This window comes from Hyla sarda, chromosome 10 (assembly GCF_029499605.1).
Source record: "Hyla sarda isolate aHylSar1 chromosome 10, aHylSar1.hap1, whole genome shotgun sequence".
NCBI lineage: Eukaryota > Metazoa > Chordata > Amphibia > Anura > Hylidae > Hyla > Hyla sarda.
In genome coordinates this window covers 34,814,413-34,830,774 of record NC_079198.1, presented here as the reverse complement: position 1 = coordinate 34,830,774, position 16,362 = coordinate 34,814,413, and the positions used below count along the sequence as shown (strand labels likewise).

The 16,362-nt window shown below is 42.1% G+C and overlaps 1 protein-coding gene across 3 annotated transcripts in view; it reads left to right on the top strand.

The window, feature by feature from the left end:
• Positions 1–16,362, top strand: part of TBCEL (tubulin folding cofactor E like) — a 79,853-nt gene that overhangs the window by 43,182 nt on the left and 20,309 nt on the right. For all 3 annotated transcript variants that reach the window (XM_056544775.1, XM_056544776.1, XM_056544774.1), the window contains 4 exons: positions 13–194; positions 3,033–3,289; positions 5,535–5,661; positions 7,885–8,001. In XM_056544775.1, the coding sequence (XP_056400750.1) occupies positions 13–194; positions 3,033–3,289; positions 5,535–5,661; positions 7,885–8,001 (683 nt within the window). The remainder of the gene's footprint in view (positions 1–12; positions 195–3,032; positions 3,290–5,534; positions 5,662–7,884; positions 8,002–16,362) is intronic.

The following is a 16,362-nucleotide window of genomic DNA, read 5'->3' as shown; positions in this document are numbered from 1 at the left end:
AATTTCTAAAAGGTCAGTAAAATTGTGTCCAGTGTGCCTCAGTTGGAGTTCTTGAATCTCAGCTCTAACCCTCTGCACACATCTGTCTTGGAAAGGGAATGTGCTAGGACATTTTCTGCTATTCGTAAGCTGGTTCTCAATAATTGTAAAGTTTCCTGGGAGACAGTCCACAAGTTGCTGTTGGAATTACCAAAGTGAGTATGTTGTAATTAGAGTTCATGCTACCTGAGTTCAAGCTGACTTTTTGTACGTGCCCCCTTAAATGTCAAATCAGAAATATTACATCAGAATAGTGGAAAAAATGTAATAATTTTTTGGCTTCTAATAAAATAACTAGTGTAATATACCACGTGGCATTATTATTATTATTTTTTTTTTTTATGGGATCCAACTCAGAGGTCCACGCTATTTCATTCAGCAGATCCCACAGCATATGTCTCAAACCGAGGCCAAAATGACACGCTTTTGACATCCATCAGGTATATGGCTGGTAATGAAAGTAGAAGAAACCTCACATTTTTCACATTTTCAGGTGGCTAAGTGGAATTCTGATCACTATACTGTACAGCATACAACCATCTAATTATATAAAACTCAGTGGGGGAGATTTATTAAAACCTGTCCAGAGGAAAAGTTGCTGAGTTACCCATAGGTAAGGCCTCTGAAAAATGAAAGAAGCGACCTGATTGGTTGCTTTGGACAACTCAGCATTCAGTTCCTAAAGCTAAAAACACAGTTTTCGCATGATATACCCACATCACAGGTCCTTCAACCACAATGACCCTGATTTATTATTGTAAACCTGACATGTTTTGTCGGGTTGTGCGCCAGAATCGGGGAAAAAACCCGACTAACTCTCCATTTTACTGAGCCTGAAAAAGGGACGTGACCGTCTGGGAAAGTGGGCGTTGTCACCCAAAAGGGGGCGTGCCCCCAACATTTTCCCAAAAATCAACATATTTTCTAAGGTTTCCACAGAAAATGTGGTGGGTTTGAGCTGAGGAAAACCCCACAGATCAGAGCATGCGTAAAATCAGCACCCTTCCCTTCAACTCCCTGGTTGGACTTGATGGACGTATGTCTTTTTTCAACCATACTAACTATGTAACTATGTAAAATGTAGGGAAAAGTGCTAAATTTAGGGAAACAATAAATACTGTGGAAAAAAATTGTAGGGAATTAAAACCCACAAAGAAACCTACACTCCACTCTTCGTAAATCAGGGCCAATCTGTATCACCATCTTACTCCACAAACTGCATCTCCGGGTGAATGTGTCGGTCTGGCTTGCAAGCCTCGCCCTTCCTACAAGCCTCGTCCCACAAAGCCACATCCCCCTTCTATTTCTGACCTACAATCTTTTCATCACAGCTTAACCCTACTGAAGACTGGTTATGAGGACAAGAGCGTTGCTTTTCCACACCCACAAGGTTTAGGTAGGAAAACAGGGCAACAACGGGCACTCTGCTAGTAATAGGTAGAAATCTATTATCAATGAGTGAACAAAAACAGCAGCAACCTGTGAATACATCAAACTTTGTCAGGGCACTATGGACAGCTAATTAGGAATTTTTAGGAAAGACAAATTCCACGCCAAGACTCTATTCACACATGACAGATTTATTGTAGAAATTTCTGCAACTAAAAATCAAGTCCACTGATCTTACTGGGTTGTTTCTGTAGAAAGCACATGGATTTATCACAGAGATTTCTGCATCAAATTTGCTGTATTTGAGCACATCCTATAAGTTTTTATACAGATTCATCACTTCATGAATATGTTTGTAAACTGATATTTCATTGGAATCTATGATGCCACTTATGGAGTGGATTAAGGGGATCTCAGTTCTCTTACACAGCAGTGTACATACAAAATGACATACATGTTCCTATACCAGATCAGATCTATTAGCTGTATTAAAGGGGAACTCCAGTACTAGACATTTCATTCTCTATCCTTAGGATAGGGGTTAAGTGTCTGCTCACGGAGTGTCCAGCCCTGGGACCCCCACGATCTCCTGCCCAGCACCCCGGGAATGCATGTAGTGATCTCAGCTCCATGCGGAATTATTGTTGACAACAGCCCGAAGCTGTGATCAACACACCCCTCAATTCATGTCTATAGAAGACAGGGATCGCCCATAGAGAGCTATAGAGGGGACGTGTTGATCACAGCTTCGGGCTGTGGTTGACAGTAATCCGGCATGGAGCAGAGAACGCTACATGCATGTGGGTTAGGCTGGGTTCACACCACGTTTTTGCAATACAGTTCCCGTATACATTTTCAATTTGAAAACCGTATGGAATCATATTGAAAACTGTATGCATTGATGCTTCATTGAAAACCGTATGCCAAACGATGCATCTGTCAGTTTTGCATCCCGTATGTTTTTTGTTTTCCCCCATACTCAAAACCTTAGCCTACCACGGTTTTTGGTTCCGTGTGAAAAACCGTATTGAAATGTGTGGGGTTTTTTTTAACATGGGAGTCAAGGGGAACCGTACAGAACCGTATGTGCGTACGGTTCCATCCGGTTTTCACCATATGGTTTTTGACTTTGCACAGGTTTTTTTCTTGGAATTTCAATCAAACAAGTGAAACTTTATTCATTATGGAGTGAAAACTTAAAAACGTATACATTTTTTTCTTTAAAAAACTGATTCATTTTTCAAACTGTATACGGTTTTAAACCATATATGGATAAAAATTGTATACACGTTTTGATACAGTTTAGTCAGGTTTTGAGGAATACGTTTTTTTTTCATCAAGAACCTGATACGGGAACTGTATTGCAAAAACGTGGTGTGAACCCAGCCTTACCGGGGTGCCGGGCAGGCCGCTCCGAAGCATAGCGCAGCCAGCGTTCTGAACCTAAATGTTCAGAACGCCAGGATGCCAGGTCAGAGGTCATGGGGGTCCCAATGGTCATACTCCCTGCGATCAGACATCTTAAAATGTATAGTACCAGAGTTGCCCTTTAACTATATTTCCATGTGAGCACAGTGTAATATAATGTATTTCTGTTTTTTTAGCTTGGAGGAGCTCTTCTTGTGCCTTAATGACTATGACACCGTAGTGAGTTCTCCAGTTTGTTTCCGTTCCCTAAATCTTCTTCATATAACGGACAATAATCTTCAGGATTGGTCGGATATCTGTAAATTAGGCACAATGTTTCCATGTCTCCATACTCTTGTCCTTGCAAATAACAACATTTTGACTATTGAAGACACAGATGGATCACTATCACGGTTGTTTCCAAATCTCCGCTTAATAAGTCTTCATAAATCTGGTAAGTTTTTTTTACATATACTGCTCCTTTGCAAAAGGTTTGATAAAACTCCCCTTTTTGTACAATCGTATTGTTCACTAGCAGAATGCATCCTTGTATTGAGAGAAGAATTTATTATATAAAAGTGTCCCTGTCGTTTAACAAAAGTTTTGACTTGTCACGGCACAGCTGACCGATTCTCCCAGCTTGTTGTAATGATTGATTGGACCCTGACTGATCAAAAATTTTGATATGTCTCTGTGACGTGTCAAACATTTTGTTAAGTTTCAGGGGTGCATTAAAATGTATGAAATATGTTTTCAACATTTTAATCATGCTCTGTGTCATACATGACCTTTGCATCATATTGGCTAAACTACATGCAACAGTTGTCCAAACGTGTCTCTGTATATAACACCATGGTTCTGTTAACCCAATCAGATATTTAGATGTTTATTTTTAGTATAAAAGTGTTCTGGTTTCAGCAAAAAAAAAAAATTATTTGCTGTATATAGAACAGTTATAGAATTTTCCTACATTCTTTCTGTATCAATACAATCTCTTAGCTTTTCAAGATCTCTGCTTGCAGTCGTTTAATATTGATAATTTCCAAGGGAGAAATTTCCACCCTGGTCATCCACTCTGGCCTAGTGAGCCGTGCACCAGTTGAAATGTTCTTTTTGAGATCCCGGAATGCTACTGATTTCCAGAATAAAACCTCTCTGGCATTATACAGAGATGTTTGATCCAGAAAGGTGCAAATACACTTTCAATAGCTGTCTGACATGTTTGGCTGACAGCTATCTATCCTGTTCATCCTATAGATGTGAAAGAACGGCTTAACTGAGTGTTCGTATGTTCTTAATGGGGAGAAGGAAGATAAGCCGCTGCCAGACATTTGTCACCAGCTTATCGCCCCAAAAATGAAAGGATTGGGCAGTCCAACATGGACAATCCTTCATTAGGCCTCCATACACATTAGATGGTTCCCTGTCCCACTGAAATCTGCTGACTTTTCACTTGTGTATGGGTGCCTTAATTGTAATTTAGAAAAAAAATCTGATATGTCTGATACATCAAAAGTTTTTAACAGTAAGGGTAGGGTCACACACTACGTATAAGCTATGTATTTCATGCTGCCCAAAATCCACTGCACAGCAGGAAATATGCAGTATATTCTTCTGTTAGCTGAGACACAGGGCTATCCCACAGCAGCTCTACGTGTTCAGTGAGGTTACGTTGGCCCCACCTCCAAACCTCACTGAACAGACAGGATTGCCGCCGGTTAGCCCTATGTGTCAGCTAACAGAAGACTACGCAGCACATTGTGAAATAGGCTGGATATACATTGTGTGTGACCCTACCCTCACAGTGACTGTTCAGACCCTGACCGAGTACGAAAATGCACTGGGAGAAGTTTGCACTTAGCGTTTTCTCTCAGCTCTCACATGACTTGGATCAATATGCAATGCAAGTTTTTGGGGCCGTTCACTCAGACACTGACCAATTAAAACTTTTGACATGTCCCTATTTATTTATTTTTTACAGGTACGCTTAAAGGGGTACTCTGCCCCAGGATAACTTATCCCCTATCCAAAGGATAGGGGATAAGATGTCTGATCATGGGGGTCCCAGCACGGTGCAGCATCCGCCGTCTCTGTGCAGCACTCGGGGCCAGGGGCTTGTGATGTCATGTCACGCCCCCTCAATGCAATTCTATAGGAGGGGGTGTGACACAAGGGCCTTGTAGTGACGTCATAAACCCCCGACACAGCATCCAGAGTTCTAAAGAACACCAGGTGCTGCACAGAGATTGCGGGCGTCCCAGCGGCGGGACCCCCGCAATCTGACATGTTACTAGCCTACATCACTGTATTTACCCTATTTAATAAATATACTTAGTTATTACTGCATTTTGAAGTATATAACTGAGCTCTGTTATCTTTTTTGCTGGAAAAGTAATGTAAGAGGAGTTCTCCGCTAATGCACTTTGTTTTCTGTGGATTCCTTCAGGCATGGTATACATTGGCAGCAGAAAATATAATAGGGCTCAGTTCTCAGTTGTACTTCAATGTATAAAATGAAAGCAACCCCAATCTGATCTGTGTGACCCACTACATTTGTTTTCAGGAGAGAAAAAGTGGTGACAGGTTACGTTTACTATCACTGTGGTGTATAATAGAAATTTCCCTTATTAGGCACTGTTGACAGCAACTTTCTGTTGTATAATTTATAGTCTTATGAATATTTATTTCTGCTCTTTCAGGTTTAAATTCATGGGAAGACATTGAGAAACTAAATACTTTACCTATGCTTGAAGAAGTCAGATTATTAGGTATACCTCTTGTGGAGCCTTACAGCACAGAAGAACGTAGAAAATTACTTATTGCAAGGTATTTATTTTATTTGTACAGAATCACTTATACTGTGCTGTTATATTATTTACCCTCCTGGATCAACACAGTAGGGTTTTAGGTTGAACTCGATAGCTTTTTCAATCTTACAAACTATGTTAACATTAATATTGTTCATAGGTAAATTATGGAGGATCCAACTGCTGTGGACAACTTGTTTATTTTAGGTCCATTCTGTATATCTAATCGATACAAAAGAGAACAGGGTGCGCGCCCCTGGATGCAACCTGGTGGATGAGATAGTGAAGAGCCCAATCAAAACACACTCACCTATGCGAGTTGTGCGAGGCGCAAATGTAGATAAAAGGAGATCCAAGAAAGGGAGATGAATGGCGCTGCCACAAGAAGTATATATGGGTAAATTTATTGCACACAAAGGATCCACGCAACGCGTTTCAAAGACGTTCCGGCTTTTTCGTCAGACGCCTGACGAAAAAGCCAGAACGGCTTTGAAACGCGTTGCGTGGATCCTTTGTGTGCAATAAATTTACCCATATATACTTCTTGTGGCAGCTTGATTCATCTCCCCCCTTGGATCTCCTTTTATCTGTATATCTAATCGAAGCATTTCATCATGCCAGGAAAGTTAGAAAATGGGATTTCCTGACAGAACAACCCCTCTAAATTTAAACACGCTGACACTTCATTCTGAAGCCCTTGGCACCCAGCTGGGAAATACTGCAGGCAACCACATATGGCCCCTTCAGTGGCCATAGGCAAGTAGCCATGTAATTCATGGTTGTGCCAAGTGTCCCTGGAATCGGAGGTGCTTTGTGGTGTCTCTCTGGTTTGATTTAAGAGGGTGGTGATAAGCAGGGGACTTGGAATTCATTTAAAATCTTATCCCAGTATAAACACACAGTCTATAAAGGCCTAAGGCTTTGTCCACACTTAAGTGCACTACTATAGCATATCGACATAAAGGTATGGCTAACTTATACTACAGTGTACTTGTGGGGAGGAGAAGGAGGTTACTGATGCATTGGCTTTGCAAGGTACTATGGGGGAGATTTATCAAAACCTGTGCAAAGGAAAAGTTGCCCATGGCAACCAATCAGATTGCTTCTTTCATTTTTCACAGGCCTTCATAAAAATGAAAGAAGCAATCTGATTGGTTGCTATGGGCAACTGGGCAAGTTTTCCTCTGCACAGGTTTTGATAAATCTCCCCCTATGTGAGCAGAGAGCAGAAACAGAAAAAAATCGTAATGCTAATCTAAAGGTAGGGGGTCATTATATTTAGGAGGCAATAGTGTACATACAATAGTGATAACACAAGGGACAGCTGCTCAGATCTTTATGGATGGTTAGAGATTAGAGGGAACTCTTGATTTACCTTTTAAGGACAGTTAGGATCTTCTGGAGTATGGAGCAAACAGCCTAGGTTTTCTCAGGGTCACTCTGTCTCCTGCACTTCCCCACTTTGTTCTGTCTTGCTCGAGATAGATTCCCCTAACAGGCAGTGAACAGCATATTGTTGTGAAGTGAGATATGTAGGTGCTCAGACTTTAGAAAAAAAAAATTCTTAGATAAATTTTTTTTTTGATAAATGAAGTGTTTGTTTTGTGGAGATAATCTGTTAGTTGTTTAAAATATTAGTGACCATGTAAATGGACACCAAATCGTCACACTTTTGAGTTCGGCAGAATGACACAAATAGCATAGAAATTAACTTAAAGTAGTAAATAGTATAGTATGCACCGTCCTTGTAAGTCAATAAGCCTGGCGTTGGTATGCTGGGGTATACTTTGACATACCTTTCTGTTGATAAGCCAGTGTATACCCTAAACCCTGAGTGAGCAAAATGTGCGAGTTAAAGATGGTGTTCATTGAAGCCAAGCATTGGTTCACATAGACTTGATCTGAGCCACCGATAATTAATTCGGAAACTGAGAGTAATAAAAGTATTATCACTTTATGAAAAATCTTGAGACTGCAGTGATTAACCAGATTACTTTGTGAGAAGAGCTCCACAATCGCTCTGGAATTTGGAGATGACCTGGATGATATTCATACTTTCTAAAGTTTCTTACATGCTGTGTTTCTATGGGGTCACTCTAGTACATTTAAGTCTTTTGGCAGTGAGACCTGGGAGTGAAAGCATATTGATTTCAGGAAAGACAGATCAGGGCATTCTCCTCTCCAGTTTTAATGCAGTGAAGTGATGGTCTAGCTAATCTTTTCCTCTCATATGAACTCCTAGATTGCCGTCTGTTTCCAAACTGAATGGCAGTGTTGTCACAGAAGGTGAAAGAGAAGACTCAGAGAGATTCTTCGTCCGTTACTATATGAATGTCCCAAAGGAAGAAGTTCCATTACGGTAAGACTATAGACAATAAGGAAAAAAGAAAGGGTAATGAGAAGGGCTGATGGCTAGACACAATTAACTTTTCTTGCAGGGTAGTCTAAGCAGTAAATATTTGTTTGAGGCTATAATGACCATCTTTGTCCTTATGAAATTATCCTCCTCTTTTTTTTTTTCTAGGAACTTATCAAGCCTGGTAAATTAGTTGCCCAGTGCAAGTAAAGTGAATAGTGTTCAGCGAAGTGCATCAGTACAGTTTGTCTAGGATATGTCTTTTCTTGCACTTCAGAATACTAGAAATTGAAACCATTGTCTTGCAAAATCAACAGCAGAATACAGGCCATTTCTGTCTGGCATAGGCTGCCATAAACAGAGCATGTATTTGGTGATGAGCTTGAGCTTTAAAGCTCAGATTTTTTGTGCTGCTTAAGCACAGTGTACCTGTCATTTCCAAAGCTTTTGACTAAAGACAAAAAGTTGGGGTTAGAGTGTTAGAACAAGTTAGGGAGAAAAAGACTTACATTGTAAGTTTGTCTTGCTTAAAGAGGTACTTCATTGTAAAACTTTTTTTTATTTTTTATCAACTCATGACAGAAAGTTAAACAGATTTGTAAATTGCTTCTATTGAAAATTCTTAATCCTTCTAGTACTTATAAGCTTCTGTATGCTCCACAGGAAGTTATTTTCTTTTTAAATATCCTTTCTGTCTGACCACTGTCAAATGACACCTCTGTCCATTTTAGGAACTGTCCAGAGTAGCAGCAGATCCCCATAGCAAACCTATCCTGCTCTGGACAGTTCCTGACATGGACAGAGGTGTCAGCAGAGAGCACTGTGGTCAGACAGAAAGGAAATTAAAAAAGAAAATAACTTCCTGTGGAGCATACAGAAGCTAATAAGTACTAGAAGGATGAATAATTTTTAATAGAAATAATTTACAAATCTGTTTAACTTTCTGGCACCAGTTGATTTAAAAAAAATAAAAAATAAAAGTTTTCCAGCGGAGTGCCCCTTTAACGTGTTTTTCTTCTAGTTCTAGCTATTGGTCATGGTCTAAACACTCAAACCTGACCAATATAACATTTGACATGTCATTAAATGGGCACTGTCACTTTAAAATTAATTTGCTATTTATTTTAAAGGGTTTGTATGGCCCTGAACATTAAAGGGGTCATTTGGCGATATTTAGATGATACAAGGCAGTCTACAGTGGGGAATCATATTGGCTGTGTACAAGTATAAAGATGATATGCTCTAGATGTTGTAGAAGCAGAAGTATATAGCATCTTTAATACAGATCAGTGGAGCAAAGTTTTTTGCACCAAGTACAAAGCAAGAATAATCAAAATGCCTTTAAAAGATGTCCGTAGCCTTTAACCCCTTAACCCCTTAAGGACCAGGCCATTTTATACCTTAAGGACCGGAGCGTTTTTTGCAATTCTGACCACTGTCACTTTAAACATTAATAACTCTGGAATGCTTTTAGTTATCATTCTGATTCCGAGATTGTTTTTTCGTGACATATTCTACTTTAACTTAGTGGTAAAATTTTATGGTAACTTGCATCCTTTCTTGGTGAAAAATCCCAAAATTTGATGAAAAAAATGAAAATTTTGCATTTTTCTAACTTTGAAGCTCTCTGCTTGTAAGGAAAATGGATATTCAAAATATATTTTTTTTGGGTTCACATATACAATATGTCTACTTTATGTTTGCATCATAAAATTTATGAGTTTTTACTTTTGGAAGACACCAGAGGGCTTCAAAGTTCAGTAGCAATTTTGAAATTTTTCACAAAATTTTCAAACTCACTATTTTTCAGGGACCAGTTCAGTTTTGAAGTGGATTTGAAGGGTCTTCATATTAGAAATACCCCATAAAAGACCCCATTATAAAAACTACACCCCCTAAAGTATTCAAAAAAACATTCAGTAAGTGTATTAACCCTTTAGGTGTTTCACAGGAATAGCAGCAAAGTGAAGGAGAAAATTCAAAATCTTCATTTTTTACACTCGCATGTTCTTGTAGACCCAATTTTTGAATTTTTGCAAGGGATAAAAAGGAGAAAATTTTTACTTGTGTTTGAAACCCAATTTCTCTCGAGTAAGCACATACCTCATATGTCTATGTTAATTGTTCGGTGGGCGCAGTAGAGGGCTCAGAAGGGAAGGAGCGACAAATGGTTTTTGGGGGGCATGCCGCATTTAGGAAGCCCCTATGGTGCCAGGACAGCAAAAAAAAAACACATGGCATACCATTTTGGAAACTAGACCCCTCAGGGAACGTAACAAGGGGTAAAGTGAACCTTAATACCCCACAGGTGATTCACGACTTTTGCATATGTAAAAAAAATATATATTTTTTTTACCTAAAATGCTTGGTTTCCCAAAAATTTTACATTTTTAAAAAGGGTAATAGCAGAAAATACCCCCCAAAATTTGAAGCCCAATTTCTCCCGATACAGAAAACACCTCGCATGGGGGTGAAAAGTGCTCTGCTGGCGCACTACAGGTCTCAGAAGAGAAGGAGTCTTATTTGGCTTTTTGAAAGCAAATTTTGCTCTGGGGGCATGCCGCATTTAGGAAGCCCCTATGGTGCCAGAACAGCAAAAAAAAAACACATGGCATACCATTTTGGAAACTAGACCCCTCGGGGAACGTAACAAGGGGTAATGTGAACCTTAATACCCTACAGGTGTTTCACGACTTTTGCATATGTAAAAAAATATATATTTTTTTTACCTAAAATGCTTGGTTTCCCAAAATTTTTACAATTTTAAAAAGGGTAATAGCAGAAAATACCCCCCAAAATTTGAAGACCAATTTCTCCCGATTCAGAAAACACCCCATATGGGTGTGAAAAGTGCTCTGCTGGCGCACTACAGGTCTCAGAAGAGGAGTCACATTTGGCTTTTTGAAAGCGAATTTTGCTCTGGGGGCATGCCGCATTTAGGAAGCCCCTATGGTGCCAGGACAGCAAAAAAAAAAACACATGGCATACTATTTTGGAAACTAGACCCCTCGGGGAACGTAACAAGGGGTAATTTGAACCTTAATACCCTACAGGTGTTTCACGACTTTTGCATATGTAAAAAAATATATATTTTTTTTACCTAAAATGCTTGTTTTCCCAAAAATGTTACATTTTTTAAAAGGGTAATAGCAGAAAATACCCCCCAAAATTTGAAGCCCAATTTCTCCCGAGTACGGCGATACCCTATATGTGGCCCTAAACTGTTGCCTTGAAATACGACAGGGCTCCAAAGTGAGAGCGCCATGCGCATTTGAGGCCTAAATTAGGGACTTGCATAGGGGTGGACATAGGGGTATTCTACACCAGTGATTCCCAAGCAGGGTGCCTCCAGCTGTTGTAAAACTCCCAGCATGCCTGGACAGTCAACGGCTATCTGGCAATACTGGGAGTAGTTGTTTTGCAACAGCTGGAGGCTCCGTTTTGGAAACAGTGGCGTACCAGACGTTTTTCATTTTTATTGGGGAGGGGGGTTGTATAGGGGTATGTATATATGTAGTGTTTTTTACTTTTTATTTTATTTTGTGTTAGTGTAGTGTAGTGTTTTTAGGGTACAGTCGCACGGGCGGGGGGTTCACAGTAGTTTCTCGCTGGCAGTTTGAGCTACGGCAGAAAATTTGACGCAGCTCAAACTTGCAGCCGGATACTTACTGTAATCCTCCGCCCATGTGAGTGTACCCTGTACCTTCACATTGGGGGGGGGGGGGGGGGGGGGGAATCAGTGCAAAACTACAACTCCCAGCATGTATGGTCTATCAGTGCATGCTGGGAGTTGTAGTTTTGCAACCGCTGGAGGCTCCGTTTTGGAAACAGTGGCGTACCAGACGTTTTTCATTTTTATTGGGGAGGGGAGGGGGGCTGTGTAGGGGTATGTGTATATGTAGTGTTTTTTACTTTTTATTTTATTGTGTGTTAGTGTAGTGTAGTGTTTTTAGGGTACAGTCACACGGGCGGGGGGTTCACAGTAGTTTCTCGCTGGCAGTTTGAGCTGCGGCAGAAATTTTGCCGCACCTCAAACTTGCAGCCGGATACTTACTGTAATCCTCCGCCCATGTGAGTGTACCCTGTACGTTCACATTGGGGGGGGGGGGAACATCCAGCTGTTGCAAAACTACAACTCCCAGCATGTACGGTCTATCAGTGCATGCTGGGAGTTGTAGTTTTGCAACAGCTGGAGGCACACTGGTTGTGAAACACAGAGTTTGGTAACAAACTCAGTGTTTTGCAACCAGTGTGCCTTCAGCTGTTGCAAAAGCTACAACCCCCAGCATGTACGGACAGCGGAAGGGCATGCTGGGTGTTGTAGTTATGCAACAGCTGGAGGCATACTACTTTGGCTGGGGATGCTGGGGCTTGTAGTTATGCAACAGCTGGAGACACACTGGTTTGCTACTTAACTCAGTGTGCCTTCAGCTGTTGCAAAACTACAACTCTCAGCAGTCACCGACAGCCAACGGGCATGCTGGGAGTTGTAGTTATGCAACCACCAGATGCACCACTACAACTCCCAGCATGCACTTTAGCTGATTGTGCAAGCTGGGAGTTGTAGTTACACAACAGCTGAAGGTACACTTTTCCATAGAAAGAATGTGCCTCCAGCTGTTGCAAAACTACAAGTCCCAGCATGCCCATAAGGGCATGCTGGGAGTTGTGGTGGTCTGCCTCCTGCTGTTGCATAACTACAGCTCCCAGCATGCCCTTGTTGCATGCTGGGAGCTGTTGCTAAGCAACAGCAGGAGGCTGTCACTCACCTCCAACGATCCTCGCTGCACCAGGTCAGTCCCTCGTCGTCTCCGCCGCCGCCGCTGCTCCTGGGGCCCCGATCCCCGGCGCCCCTGTTGGGATCGGGGCCCCAGGAGCAGCGGCGGCGGCGGAGACGACGAGGGACTGACCTGGTGCAGCGAGGATCGTTGGAGGTGAGTGACAGCCTCCTGCTGTTGCTTAGCAACAGCTCCCAGCATGCAACAAGGGCATGCACCCGGGGTGCACGTCCCGCACCCGCTCACGTCCTCCGGAAGAGGGGCGGAGCGGGTTGCGGGAATGACACCCGCAGCAGGCGCCCTGATTGGTCGGCCGGTAATCCGGCCGACAAATCAGGGCGATCGTGAGGTGGCACCAGTGCCACCTCACTCCTGCAGGCTCTGGCTGTTCGGGGCCGTCGGAGACGGCCCCGAACAGCCTGTAATTCCGGGTCACCGGGTCACTGGAGACCCGATTGACCCGGAATCCGCCGCAGATCGCTGGACTGAATTGTCCAGCGATCTGCGGCCATCGCCGACATGGGGGGTCATAATGACCCCCCTGGGCGATATGCGCCGATGCCTGCTGAACGATTTCAGCAGGCATCGGGGACCGGCTCCGCTCCAGATGGTTGTGGGGGGCCGGTAAAACACATGACGTTCTCATACGTCATGTGTCCTTAAGGACTCGGAAATGGAGACGTATGAGAACGTCATGTGTCCTTAAGGGGTTAAGGACTCAGGGTTTTTCCGTTTTTGCACTTTCGTTTTTTCCTCCTTATCTTTTAAAAATCATAACCCTTTCAATTTTCCACCAAAAAATCCATATTATGGCTTATTTTTTGCATCGCCAATTCTACTTTGCAGTGACATTAGTCATTTTACCCAAAAATGCACGGCGAAACGGAAAAAAAATCATTGTGCGACAAAATCGAAAAAAAAACGCCATTTTGTAACTTTTGGGGGCTTCCGTTTCTACGCAGTGCATATTTCGGTAAAAATTACACCTTATCATTATTCTGTAGGTCCATACGGTTAAAATGATACCCTACTTATATAGGTTTGATTTTGTCGCACTTCTGGAAAAAATCATAACTACATGCAGGAAAATTTATACGTTTAAAAATGTCATTTTCTGACCCCTATAACTTTTTTATTTTTCCACGTACGGAGCGGTATGAGGACTCATTTTTTGCGCCGTTATCTGAAGTTTTTATTGGTATGATTTTTGTTTTTATCTGACTTTTTGATCACTTTTCATTCATTTTTTAATGTTATTAAAAGTTACCAAAATACGCTTTTTTGGACTTTGGAATTTTTTTGCGCGTACGCCATTGACTGTACGGCTTAATTAATGATATATTTTTATATTTTTTACATTTACGCACGCGGCGATACCACATATGTTTATTTTTATTTTTTTTTACTGTTTTATTTTTTTTATTGTAAAAGGGGGGTGATTCAAACTTTTATTAGGGAAGGGGTTAAATGACCTTTATTAACACTTTTTTTTTACTTTTTTTTTTGCAGTGTTATAGGTCCCATAGGGACCTATAACACTGCACACACTGATCTCTCATCCTGATCACAGGCGTGTATTAACACGCCTGTGATCAGCAATATCGGCGCTTGACTGCTCCTGCCTGGATCTCAGGCACGGAGCAGTCATTCGTCGATCGGACACCGAGGAGGCAGGTAAGAGCCCTCCCGGTGTCCGATCAGCTGTGAACAGCCCGACTGAGCAGCCGGGATACTTTGAGTTTCACTTTAGAAGCGGCGGTCAGCTTTGACCGCCGCTTCTAAAGGGTTAATACCGTACATCGCCGCGATCGGCGATGTGTGGTATTAGCCGCGGGTCCCGGCCGTTGATTAGCGCCGGGACCCATGCGATATGATGCGGGATCGCGGCGCGGGACGTAAATATACGTCCTGCGTCGTTAAGGGGTTAAAGGTATATCCCTAGAATATAATGAACTATCATTCATGGGGACATCTGGGCTGCAGCACTTTTTTTTTTGTTAATTTGTCTAGTACAGCTCCACTCCATTCTTTCGATTGGAAATGTGTTCCAATACACAAGGACAGGGCTCTGTGTCTGAGAAAAAGACATCAGACTGGTGTGGTCCCATAGATTGGATCACCACTATTCACAAATGGATGCCATATTAAAGGCCACAAAACTGACCACATTCAGTAGTTCTTTTTTTATGTGTTTTAGAGCATAAAATGGTTTTAGTGGGTTGTATCGCTGCAGGAGAGGAGAGCGGGTTGTCAGTGATAGATGGGCTCTCCTTTATTGAACAAAGTAGAAGTAAGCAAAATGTAGAGCCACATTGTGACAACTGTGATGACTCGCTCTTGCAGATAGGTGCGGTTGCAGTATAGAGGCAAGGAAACAGTATTTTTCAAATCAAAGTTCAGTGTTTTATTCACACTTGTCACACAGCAAACAGTCTTTAAATGCAGAACAAAGAAAAATGTAACAAAAGTCCACCTGTATTCCTTAGGTGTTTGTTCATGCCATGCGGCATCAAGCAAGTCTTTTCCAGGCCTCCAGGCAGGCTGTTCACCAGCTTCCACACTTGGAGAAAACTTAGGGAAAAACTCCACATTCAGCTCTCTGGCAGTGTGAGCTGCAACTAGCAAACCCCCCTCAGCTGGTGAAGCAGGAAGCCTTTAAGGCTAACAAAAGGCAGCCTGGATTGTGGGGAATGATCCCGACCCTACACTTGATCATTCCCAGTAAAATCTGTCACGGATTGGCCTTCCGGCCACAGACACTGAATAAATACCGGCTCTTACTTCACCAAGGCCTGAAGCCTTGGTGACACATATTGCCCATCCACCACGATGCCTTTCACCTTCTCACACAACACCTAAACTGGTGCTCTAGTATTCTTTCCAGACTGTATGTAGATAGTAGACCAGAAAAGGTGGTATAATGGCTGATATATTACACAATGTTTTGGCCCACAATGGACCTGGTATATGCTGGATTCAGATGGACAAGAATTTTTATCTCCTTTGGTCCACTGAGGGTGCTTCATACCCGGTGGGCCCATTTACTATTAGAAGCCAGGACCCACAGCTAATGCCGGACATCACCGATCATGACGATGTCTTGCATTAACCCTTTAGACAATTCAATCAAAGCTGATAACGGTTAGCTCAGGGAGAAAATCACTGGTCCAGATCAGCTGAAAGGACGTTGAGAGGATCCCTACCTTCCTCCAGCTCTTCTGATTTACCCTTTAGATGCCATGATCAAAGTTGATTGTGGAGGGCAAAATGTAAGAAAACTACTTCTGGCTAGCTCAGCAGGCTGATCAGGACGTTGCGATTTCACCGCGGAGGTCCTGATCAGCTCAGAGGACGGCGGAATGGCCCTGGCAGGCTGGAGCAATGGAGCACCAATAAGACTGATCATTGCTGCTCCACGGAGCAGCATTGAACAGTATATGCTGTCATAAGACTGCATGTAAGAGTCCTCTATGGGGACTAAAGAATACTGAAAAAAAGTTTGAAAAAAAGTTGTGAATTAACCCCCTTCCCTAATAAAAGTTTGAATGACCCCGCTTTTTAAATTTTTACCTGTCAGCAACAAAAA